This window comes from Sparus aurata, chromosome 23, assembly GCF_900880675.1.
Source record: "Sparus aurata chromosome 23, fSpaAur1.1, whole genome shotgun sequence".
Taxonomy (NCBI): domain Eukaryota; kingdom Metazoa; phylum Chordata; class Actinopteri; order Spariformes; family Sparidae; genus Sparus; species Sparus aurata.
The window spans coordinates 24,010,250-24,021,734 of record NC_044209.1 but is presented as its reverse complement, the minus strand read 5'-3'; the positions used below and the strand labels follow the sequence as shown (position 1 = coordinate 24,021,734).

Here is an 11,485-nt window from a genome sequence, read left to right as displayed (position 1 = left end):
CCAAAAATAGCATCACAATTGAATAATATTGAATATAAAAAATACATGGCCGTTCAAGAAAACACAAAAGTTTTAACTATGTTCATTTCCACTAACAGGAACCATTTGAGCTTCAGCTACGTTTGCCTCCCGGAATGAATTTTGTGCTGTACATACCGTTGATTTATGTCTTGATGCGAAAGTGGCAGCAGTTAAACATGTTATTAAACTGTATTTGTTAGAGTTTCACACACAGTTCTGTCGTCGTTTTACTGTTCTGAACATCGCTGAAGTTCCGGTGTAGTTTGAACTTGTCCAGCTGACAAAAAGGGGATTCTGTTGGTTGAACGCCTGAAGCGAGTGACGATGGAGGAGCAAAGTCTGGACACTGTTGGAGGAGGAGGAGGAGGACAGTGTATCAAGGAAGAAGAGGAGGAAAACGAGAACTTGACGGAGATGGCAGCTCTAGACGCAGAGGAGGATGAAGATGAAGAGACTCTTCCTCACTCAGAGATTCTGGATATTTTCGAGGAGGGACTTGCTCAACTTGTGCAGGACCCTTTACTCTGTGATCTGCCAATCCAGGTTTGTCAGGTTACATCAATCCTCTTTTATTGAATCTTTCTTGAGTTAGCTTCAAACTTGACACCAATCCACCAGTTACAAATTAATGCTAACATGTGGATACATTTAGTTAGCTAACTGGTGAAAATAATCAGTATTTACAGGTCAGGTAAGGACATCACAACTGCTAAAACATTTAAACTTGCCACAAAAATGTAAAGGTTAACATAGTGAAGTCATCTATGTCCTTGAAATTACTTCCCTGTTTACTATATAATTCATGATAGTACTCACTATTAAACAAGTTGTTTTGGGAATAGAAAAGCCTAACCCTTTATTGCAGTTAAGGCTGTGTCTTTATTTATTTATTTGTATTATTATTGTCTATTTACTACTGTCTGTGATTGCATAGCCTCATTATCAAAATTGTAAATTAACTGCAAATAATTTTCTGTGGTTGAAATAATAAATCAATTGAAAAATTACTATTATTAGTATCTGCAATAAAAAAAAATTAAAAAACACATTGTCTACAGTCAGGCCTTTACCAAAAACCATCACTCGATGTCATAATCTTGTAGATTCACAACAGGCACATTTAGTTTGAGCTGACTCCTCAGGGAGGTTTGACCAAACTGAACAAGGTTTTGTCGAAACATTTGTTCTTCTCTTTAGGTAACTTTGGAGGAGGTAAACTCCCAGATTGCTTTGGAGTACGGCCAGGCGATGACTGTGAAGGTTTTAAAGGCAGATGGTGAAATAATGCGTATGTGTTGAGATTTGTTGCAAAACAAAAGTTGAATATACTGTAATGCTGTCATTTGTGAACATCAATACACAACTTGTAGTTATATGATTATTCATTCAACCTCAAATAATACATTTTTTTATTATCCATTATTTAAAAAAAAAAAATGTTCCTCCCTCAGCCATAGTGGTGGTGCAAAATGCCACAGTCCTCGACCTGAAGAAGGCCATTTGCAGATTCATGGAGCTGAAACAACAGCGTGAAGGCGGAGTGAAACACATCAGCTGGTAAACACACTCACAAACACAAGAACACGAAGAGGCCAAACATCCCATCTATTACATTACCCTCCTTTCTTTGACAGGAGATACGTTTGGAGAACTTATCATTTAGTATTTCAAGGGGAAAAGCTTGAAGATGACAAGATGAGGCTCAAAGAGTAAGTCTATGACATAATCAGCTTCCTCACTTACAACGCTGTTATCAACAGCACTGTCTGACTATTTCTTTCCTCTCTGCATTTCTCCATGTGTTCAGCTACGGGATCAGGAACAGAGATGAAGTGACGTTCATGAAGAGACTCAGGAAAAAGTGAAACATCGCAGCCAACATTTGTCACGTTAGGAATAAACACCAATTCTTTCCGTTTGTTCCGATGCTAAATGCCCTGGAGACTTGAATTGACTTTCACAAAATATTATTGATTCTGTGTTTAATGTTCAGCGTTTGGGGGGCAGCCTTGTCATGATATCTGTGCACTTTATGCACCCCAAATACTTTTCCAGAACCCGACCTTTCAAACTGAGCTTTTTCTTGAATAGTCTACATGTAAATAAAGTATCTGGAGTACTAGGTGTTAAGCCCCATGTTTACTACCACTGTGCGGTGATTTTTTTGTATAATTGTTTCAAAATATTAAAATTGATTTCAGTTTTTTTTTTGTGTATGGTTGTGTTTTGCTTGAGCTTGGCACCTCGCTAGAGAGTTATGCAACATGTATCCAGTAAGGGCAGTTGTAAACCAAATGATTTGAATATTCCTGATGGACGTGAAGTCTATCTTCCCTTTTATAACTCAGTTTTAATGTTATCTGTGTGGGAGTCACTTGGAGCAGCTGACAAAATAAGGTAAGACACGCATTTTCTCTTGAATATCATATTCTGTTTAATGGGACTTTAAGAAAGTATTTTATATGTTTTTTTGTGAATGTATCTAACTGGATACACTGAAGAAGTGAGTACAATGCAGTTATAACTACAGAAGAATACCTGAGATTTGACTTATGCAAGTGTTGCTTAAAAAAACTAATTCCAGCATTTTAACTACCAGTCTTAATTATTTACTTGGTACATTTCTCCTCAAACTAGAACTTGTTTAATAGATTTTTTAAAAACTATTTATCAGAGGGGAAGCAGTGTTTGACTAAATATTTAGTAAACTATATAGCTTGTTTTGTTACCAACCAACTTAAAATGTAGTTCAGGAGTTTAATTAATAAGTAAAGGTATGTGAGCACTTTTCTTTTTCCAGAATCGATGGCATTTACCAGTTTGAAAAACTTGAACGTGTCTCCGCTGATGACAATTTTGAGATGTACTACAACATTTTTGACCATCTACTCAGTTTGATCCAAATCGGCCATAAATAATCCCACATAAGTCTTGACAAGACAATGAGTATTTATTTATCACCGTTTCGTTCTTATTTTAGATGCAAGAGAACTATGCAAATGATACCCGTAGAGACAGTTGGTCTGCTTGTTCAGGATTTTGACAGGAATTTGCGAATACCCAAATGAACATGGTCTCCAGTTTGATGTATTTGCAAAGCGTAAGTCCGTGTGTAGCTTTAGTATTTCATTAAATGAAACAAAAGTTATCTGATTTATGTATCATACCTACATTATACATCAGGTTGATTTACTTTCTATTATAAAGACATGACCCTGAAGACACCATACAATTCTGGTGATAATATATGAAGAAATGAAGATAGATAAATAAATACAATGCCACACTGAATGATTTAACACAATCGAAAATTTAAAAAAAGCCTCATAATGTCTGTCAATGTTAGTCTGTGAATTGTTTTAAAGCCTTAAATTATATTTATCAGCTAAGTATTATATATCTTCTGTAAAATATTGTATACATTTACAGTATAGAGTGTTTTGCACCAATCTTAAATTTCATACCTAGACTAATAACAATCCCACTTAACCCCCTGGTAATGATACCCTGGTACCAGGACAATCCCCTGTCGTTTCAGCATCCACGATGACTTCTTCAGGCAGTGAGCTGAAGGAAATAGTGAAAGAGCTGAAACATCTTTCGCTCAAGAGACAACAACTTCTGGAAAGGAGAAAAATCCAGTGCATATTTCAAGAATTAAGGCTACGTGCTGAATTTGGACAAACAGGTGACGTATGAAAGCCAGACTAATATTCACACACAAACATTTTTATGATTCCCAGCAGGCATCTCAAGTCGTTTGCATATTATATAATATAATAACTATAAATATTTAAATATATAACACATTCCAAAGTAATTCCCCAGTGTTTCTGTTGTCTCATACGTATGTTGTGTTTCTTCTACCAGACGAGGTTGCCTCAAATCAGCCTGAGATTGACAATATTGATCAGCAACTGAAACAACTGACTGAAAGGAAAGATGAACTCCAACAAAGCTACGAAAACATCCTTTCCGCCAAAGATAAGAAGGACAAGAAAGGTGAGTCCACATTTACTGCAGCAAAGCTTTACTTGATCATATGTGAACGTGTTTTGTAACAATATTTTTTTTTACTTTGTCAGGGGTTGATTTAACTTTCAATGAGACGATTGCGTCTGGTCCTCTTCCTGGATCAAATATTTTCTTTGTTGAACCTCCACCTGCTTTCCCTGGTGAGTCAGCGATGCAAAAATCAACAACTACAACTTGTTTTACTTGTTTTTTGGGGGGATTTTTTTTTTTTTAATGTTCCCATCGTAAAACCTGCATCCTAAAAAGCAGTGATGGAATGAAACTAAGTACAAGGCATTTGTATTTGAGTCTTTTCATACCACTTTCTACTTTAACTCCGATACATTTAGGCTATGGGACCATTGGCAATTGTACTTTTTACATCACTGCGATTGTTGGAAAGTTTTAGTTTTCTAATTCATTTCCAATTAATTTGATAATCGCTTATGGCACTTTTCATGCGTCAATTGCATGTTTACAGCTTTTGAAATTTGAGGACTTGCTGCCTTTTCCTTTTATTAAGTAATTATGACAGTGTTTTTACTATTCAAAAAATAAAAAATAAATAAACAAACAATAGGTAATGATGTCATATATAATACAGTCACAGGGGAAATTTGCATTGGGTACATTTACTTTTACTTCAGGGTATTTATACATTGCAATAGAAACTCACACTGTTCCCTGAGAAGTGGGTTATTTAATGTTAAAACAATGAGTGCTTAATTTTCTAATTTTCTAACCAGCTCCTACAGTGATTCTGGACTTGGACAAACTCCCCGCAGCTCCGAGCAAGACGCAGTGTCCAGAGTGTAAGGAGTTCATTGTGACAGAGACTTTTACCTCCGTCAGCAGTGTGACCTGGATGGTGTGTTTAATGACAGCTCTGATCGGGTACGAAACCGCTCCCTCCATCCTGGTGAACCATTTGCATGTGATTATACAGTCAGACCTTGATGCGCCTGTTTCTCCTTGTGCAGCCTGTGTTATGGTCGCTGGCATATGATTCTAAGGTTTGTTTATTTGTTTATGCCGTTCCTCTCTTTTGCAGCTGCTTGGCTGGTTGTTGCCTCATTCCCTTCTGCGTCGACAGGTTCAAGTCTACCACACACAGATGTCCCAAGTGTCGAACATCAATCTGCACTCTTAAAACACTCTGAGAGGAAAGCAGCTGGTGAGAACTTAAAGCTTAAACTGTCAAGGCATCAGACACTGACCGGATGGTGAAGTAGTACTTCAGCAGCATGGCTCCCTTGCGCGGTTTATTGTTTAGAGTTCACCGTCATCGTTAATCACTCCATTGTGCAGGATGCACTGAATAACGGTAGTAGATGGATGTTTGTCCACTCAAACATTCACATTCCATCACTTTGGTTTTAAAGGATCCCATGTCAGATCATGTGGTTTTCACTAATATAAATATGTACTCTACATGTAAATGTACTTTTATATGATATGTATTTATTAGATTTTTAGGATTGGGGATTATTTCCCCTCTGCTCAATGGTGGATGTTTTTACTTTCTGAGAAGTTGAGATACCATATTGGCGAGAAGGTGAAAGTGAAAGTGATTTTTCTGTTCTTGTATAAAACTATTGGCGAATAACGTACTTGACACCAATGTATTCACAAAATCACTGTTACATTTAAGTAAAAGGTAACCTGGTGTACAAAGTAAAGTTAGTTTTATTTTTATAGTCCAACACCACAAATAACAAAGTTGTTTTAAGGGGCTTTACAATCTGTATGGTACACAACACCCTCCATCCTTCAGATTCAGATAAGGAGTTCTCCTTTTATGGGGGGTAAAATGAAAGAAATGCCAAGAAGAACACCAGAGGACAGAGAGACATGCAAAAGATGTCATGTGGACAGAATAGCACAATTACAGCATTTCAGGATGGCAAAAAGTAGAGAGATCGTAAACATACATTGTATGTGGGAGGACGTTGAGCAACTTCTGGGTACCATCAATCAGACCTGAGCCATACAAGCTCCTCTCCACCTTGGAGACCTGGAAACAGACTGAAAATACATTCAGGGAGCAAAGCTCTAGCACATCATTCACACAGATAGTAGAAAAACAAACACACACAGGAAGAGAGAGCGTGGACTCTTGGAAGACGAAGATCTGGACGCAAAACATCCAAGAAGAGGCACCAACAGCCAGAGGAGAGAAAGCAGTCCCCAGATGGCCAGCGGTCCTGCACAGACAAGTCTGAGAGAAAAGAAAGGACAAGAGGGTGAAACTTTTTTTTTTCCGGATGAGGGGAGCCTAATAGGAAAAGGCCGGACAGCCAGCTGACTTCTCTTTATATCTTGAGAGTGACACGAGCCCTGTATTCTGAGAGCTTTAACTTTAGCTTTAGTTAAAATTCCAGACTTTTAGTTCTATCCTGCCTGACAACAAACTCTGTCACAGTTTGCTGAGAAAGGGAAAGCCATTCAGATCACAAACTGCTTGCTCAAGCTGATATGATTCATATGTGGCCAGCAGATGTCACTAGAGTCACAACAATACAACTGTAATGCAAGATGGTTGTTACAGTATGGTGGGAGTGAGTAACACAAATGAGCAGTGGTTCATGCTGATGGATATTATTATTTTTCTGTATGTGTCTTCATGTCTGTTGTCACACTGTAATGCCATGCATACACTTCTTGAATAAACTATCCCAACAAGTCACAAACTGATCTTAATTTTATAGCTTTCAACCCTAGAAGAGTTGATCGATCCGTCAACGATTTCTCATTATTCATATGGATAAAGTCTTGCCAGAGCAGAGCGTACGACTTTCATGATTGGTTACCCATAACTGTAAGTGAAGACCTTCCGCTTTAACCCCACAAAAACATGTGCAGTATGTTTTACACAATTTTACACAGTGAACAGATGCACACGGAGATGCAGGAAGGAAATTTAGGGCTCATCTACACATGCACATTTTTTAAGTAAAAAGCCGTTTGGTCAGTGCTGGTGGGCCACTTGTTCGACACACTATGGTAAGAAAATAGCCTCATATCACTCACACACCCAAATTAGTTAAACATCTGATTTATGTGTCACAATTTACACAAAAACATGAAGCAGTTGTGTGTTTACAGTCTGCTTTGGTAGTGATGATCATTTGAAGACAGGATGAACAACATAGAGTAACAGCCCCTCAGCTACATGTAGCGTTTTGTACAGTATTTCTGAAACCAAGAGTCCAGAACAGAACATTTTCCTGCTCTTTCAGCCATTACCACGGTCAATACAACACTGGAATTATTAAATTCAGAGGACAAAAACAATCCATAACATGAGAACAGGCTGATGACAATAAATGGTGTAACAAAAGATCGGAAAAAAAAAAAAAAAAATCTGCTTCCACTGTCGGCTCAATATGCCAGTACCAGTCCAACGTTATCAGTCTTCCCATAACAATTAAAAACCTCAGAGGAAGTAAACGCAGCGATTTCTAAACTGATTTCTAAGCTGCACAATTAGATTATTACTGAGCTGATTTATAACTTCAGGAAGCTGCTCTAACGCTCAAAAGCTCGACTTCTTCCACAAAAGGAGGAAAGCCATCGTCCCTGGCATAAAAAGAGTACGTTCATCCGAAGAAGTCCGATAGGCGCATCACATCTCGACGGCGCTCAGTCCCAGTTCAAGTGCAGTTCATGGGAGTCCAGGAAGTCCGAAGAGAAGACACCCATAGGAGCTGACATGTCCAAAGAGTTAACTCCGTCTGCTGGCACGGACAGCGTAAGGTCCAGCCAATCCATATTGTCCATGTTGGTGCTGTGCAAGTTCAACGCAGAGGGCGGTGTGCTTTCATTAAAGTCTACCTCCATGGGTGAGTGTAGCTCGTCCATCAGCTTAAGTGTTTGTGGGTCAGTGTGAGAGCCCAGCGCGCCGTCCAGAAGGGTCTTCAGTTCAGTGTTAGAAGTCAGGGCTGCCAAGCTGGTCGAAGGGTTGAGCGGTGCTGGAGGCAACTGGGCCACTTGGACCACAGGTGGAGGGCGGGATAAAGCCGTGTTGATGGGAAGGGTGGTTACACTGGCTGTCACTGGGAGAGGCTTATCCTGGCTGAGAGGTTCCTGTCTGATGAAGGGGGAAATCTCTGAAATGCAAGTACAGAACATTAAGTATGAGAATCGTATAATCAGTAGTACTTTATGTCTTATTTTACCAGTTCCCCCCTGAATTGCGGCAGTATTTCTTACCACCACTCTCGATTAACACATCAAACAGGTCATCCATCTGCTGGCTAGCTGCAGTTGGACCCTGCAGAGTAATAAACGGATCAGTAAAAGTTTGGTAACACTTTAGAGGATGTACTGTACCAAACAGTGTGGTTATTTCCCACCTGAACAGCTGTTTGCATGCTGCGTGTCTGTTTAACTGCGTCCTCGTAGCGGGGTGGGTCTTTACACTTTGACACATGGTTGGAGAATTTTGGCTGTTGCAAGAAAGTTGGCTGGCTGGTACGGGAAGACTGTTTAACAGGAAACAACAGCAGTCACTAACCACAAATGAAAAACAGGATACATCTGATACACACCTTCATTAGACTGCACTTTACAAATGAGTCAGTAAACCAAGGCCGAGGAGATGAAAGGATCATCCTTTACCTTATTTGTACGTCCTTCTGGACCAGCTTGGCACGTGGAGGCTCCCACAGGACATCCACTTACTGGGAATGTGTTGAGTAAGCTTTGTGCTGTACCATCCATCCCCCAAGTCTGCAGAGAAACAGAGACGGGTCAGCATGTAGGGATACATTAATCAATGCATTAATGACATCGATATTCTAAAATGCTCTCATCTACATGCTCGGAAAAGCTGCGCATCACAACATCTATCACTGCTCCCACAGCTATCTTTGTGGGAGCAATAAACACTTCTGTTGGAGTAATTAAGTTCCTATGAAGCATTAAGGCTTGTGGGCAACCTAAAGGAAGATTGCTCTACATTCCTTGCTTTTTACCAATGTTAATTTAGTTGAATTTCTCTGTGCCCTCTTGAGTTTAAGCTTCCCCACGTGTCCCCTCACTGGTGACAGCAGTGCTATGCAGCGTAGCTCATGAGTGTTCCCCTCAGTTAGCACAGAGTTGTGGTTTCTGTTGCTATTCTGGCTGGGTTGTCTGGCTCAGAGCAGAGGGAGGACAGAGGGCAGTCAGGGCACCCCTGTCAGCCTTCACTCAGCACCTGCTCCAGTGACCCAAGTTTCCACAAGCCTTCTTTTGATGTGAATAGGGAGGGATTTCACCACCCAGCTGAGGCCTGTTATTACTGTGGCAACAAGCAAGACGCATTACCCATGAAAGAGCGTCAACTCGGTGAAAAACACGTCTGATGTGTGATCAGACGGTGCCATCGAAAACACTGCACTAGATGTATGATGTGCAAGTGATTCTGAGTTTACTGCATAGAAAACAGAATTTATATATTCAGGTGCACACTCGCTACAAACACAACCCTGGTTTGCACGTGTTAAAGAAATCCAAAACCAAATCCCAGCTGATACTGATGACTAATAGAGATGGACCGAAGAAGTCTGTGCAAGCATTAGTGTGTCTTCCTACCTTTGTCAGGGGCTGAGTGCTGCATTGCTGTTGTAATGCTGCTGAGGCCTCTATTTTCTGTGGCACCTGTCCAGAGGTCTGGATGAGGCCTGGGCCTGCGCTGCTAACAGTAGTGTGTAATTTGATGCTGTTGGCAGGGAGCTGGATAGTGACTGCTGAGACAGGAAGGGATGCAGGCAGGAGAATCTGAGCTCCAGCCTGGACAGGCTGCAGGGTTTCAGGTTTGATAGTCTGGTGGCCGACGACGAACCGGTTTTGAGGAGCAAAGTGGCACTGATCTGCCACGTCCTCTTGTTTGACTAACACCGGCAGACCAGGAGAACTGCAGGACGCTGAGCAGTTTGACGGAGTCCTATTTTCCTCTTTGATCTGAATGGGAGCAAGAGGGCTGAGCTGAGGTGGAGAATCTCCTTGCTGACACCTCTTCTCCGACTCCAGCTGCATCTTCAGCTCCTCCACCAGCCTCTGCTCCTGCTCCAGCTTCCTCATCAGTTCCTCAATCTGACGTTCCTTCTCATGGAGACGTTTGTCCTTGTCAGTGTCCCTCTCATGAGGCCTTTTCTCTATGGGAGACTCTTCCTGTGGAGCTCGCTGTGGGGGGCTCATACAGGAAGCAGTGTGAGTTGGAGACACAGCATTTGAAAGCTTGGTGGGGCTGTCTGCTATACTGCTGTCATCAATGCCCAGACGAGACACCTTGGAGGCTATAGGCGACACAGGCGGGGTTAACTTAATGTTTTCAGACTGTGAGGCTGCTGTGACAGTTGTCTCAATGGAAGCAGTAGTGTGGATGTTGGAGTTCTCCTGATACTGTTTCAGCCGCTCTATCAGATCTGTCTTAGTCCCCGAAACAGGCAAAGACCTGAGTTTTAGTTCCGTTTTCAGCTCTGCAACCTGTAAAGATAACAGATCATTATGTTCTCCTCTGAACTATGCCTGAGGTGCATATAGTCAGACTGTTTGCAAGCAGCAACGTGTCACCTTCATCTCGTCCAGATTAGCTGGTAAATGATCCGGCTTGTGGTTTGTCTGAATGTGCCGGGGCTGCACAGGAGTAGGCGCAGTGTTTCCACTCAGAACAACACTGGGACAGCTGGTATGCACCTCAATTGTTGGTCTGTTGTAATAAGCCGGGAAGAAAAAGGGAGTAAACGTTAGAGAGGGAATCTGAACTATTATTCATTTTTCACAATCAACAGCTTCTGTGTAGGAAGCCGTGGACAGGAACTGTAAAGTATTTCAGACAAACAGCAGCTGTGGTTAAACAGTTATTGCTTTTTTTGATGGATATGATTGAGTTTGTTGAAAATTCATTTGTCAAATAATTGAAATTGACACAAAAGGTCCCGTATTATGCTCATTTTCAGGTTCATACTTTTATTTTGATTGTCTTTTGCAGTGTAAAAGGAGTGTCGGTGCTGCTAAATGGAGCCATACTTCAGTGTGGCAGGTTGGACAGCCTGGTAGTTGAACTGCTGCTGGCTTAAGATCTGCAGCTGAAGGAACTGCTGCTGCTGCTGCAGGAGGCGGGCATATGTTGAGTCCATCGGCACTTCATTGAGCTCCTGCTTCTGGTCTGGGGGAATGTACTGATGGTACTTCAACTTTTTCACCCGTGGTTTGGGCTCTTTGCTCCTTTTGCTGCGGCTTTTATCGCCGGGTAGCTTTGGCAGGCTTTGCTGCAAAAGACAAGACAGAAAAGGAGCATGTAAAACCAGAGAGGACCATCTGAAGGATCCTTGTGACTGATCTCAGTTCAGTTTATCAAGGAATACAGTTAGCGTTGCCAGTACCAACACAGCAAAACTCGGAACTCATACCGGAGTTTTACAGCTCGAAGTGTTAAGGTGGAACATTGTTCTGTCACTCGATGAGA

At 41.2% G+C, this 11,485-nt stretch overlaps 3 protein-coding genes across 7 annotated transcripts in view; 2 read left to right on the top strand and 1 right to left on the bottom strand.

Annotated features, from left to right (window-relative positions):
* Window positions 1–126: 126 nt before the first annotated feature.
* snrnp25 (small nuclear ribonucleoprotein 25) lies at window positions 127–2,226 on the top strand. Its single transcript, XM_030407227.1, has 5 exons — window positions 127–564; window positions 1,219–1,309; window positions 1,473–1,578; window positions 1,656–1,730; window positions 1,829–2,226. The coding sequence occupies exons 1-5, from the start codon at window positions 346–348 to the stop codon at window positions 1,884–1,886; spliced, it is 549 nt and encodes a 182-aa protein (XP_030263087.1). The 5' UTR covers window positions 127–345; the 3' UTR covers window positions 1,887–2,226.
* Window positions 2,227–2,340: 114 nt separating this feature from the next.
* LOC115575298 (cell death-inducing p53-target protein 1-like) lies at window positions 2,341–7,260 on the top strand. Of its 2 annotated transcripts, XM_030407226.1 has the most exons (6): window positions 2,341–2,418; window positions 3,539–3,709; window positions 3,892–4,023; window positions 4,107–4,196; window positions 4,782–4,929; window positions 5,087–7,260. In XM_030407226.1, the coding sequence occupies exons 2-6, from the start codon at window positions 3,568–3,570 to the stop codon at window positions 5,193–5,195; spliced, it is 621 nt and encodes a 206-aa protein (XP_030263086.1). In that variant the 5' UTR covers window positions 2,341–2,418; window positions 3,539–3,567; the 3' UTR covers window positions 5,196–7,260. The 2 variants fall into 2 exon arrangements, with proteins under 2 accessions (XP_030263086.1, XP_030263085.1); XM_030407225.1 differs by having other exon boundaries at window positions 2,341–3,709.
* The window catches only part of mrtfbb (myocardin related transcription factor Bb), a 69,933-nt gene continuing 65,522 nt past the window's right edge, over window positions 7,075–11,485 (bottom strand). For all 4 annotated transcript variants that reach the window (XM_030407215.1, XM_030407217.1, XM_030407213.1 and 1 more), the window contains 7 exons: window positions 11,047–11,288; window positions 10,591–10,726; window positions 9,610–10,503; window positions 8,656–8,766; window positions 8,391–8,519; window positions 8,248–8,308; window positions 7,075–8,144 (listed from right to left, as the gene is read on the bottom strand). In XM_030407215.1, the coding sequence (XP_030263075.1) occupies window positions 7,678–8,144; window positions 8,248–8,308; window positions 8,391–8,519; window positions 8,656–8,766; window positions 9,610–10,503; window positions 10,591–10,726; window positions 11,047–11,288 (2,040 nt within the window). In that variant the 3' untranslated portion in view covers window positions 7,075–7,677. The remainder of the gene's footprint in view (window positions 8,145–8,247; window positions 8,309–8,390; window positions 8,520–8,655; window positions 8,767–9,609; window positions 10,504–10,590; window positions 10,727–11,046; window positions 11,289–11,485) is intronic.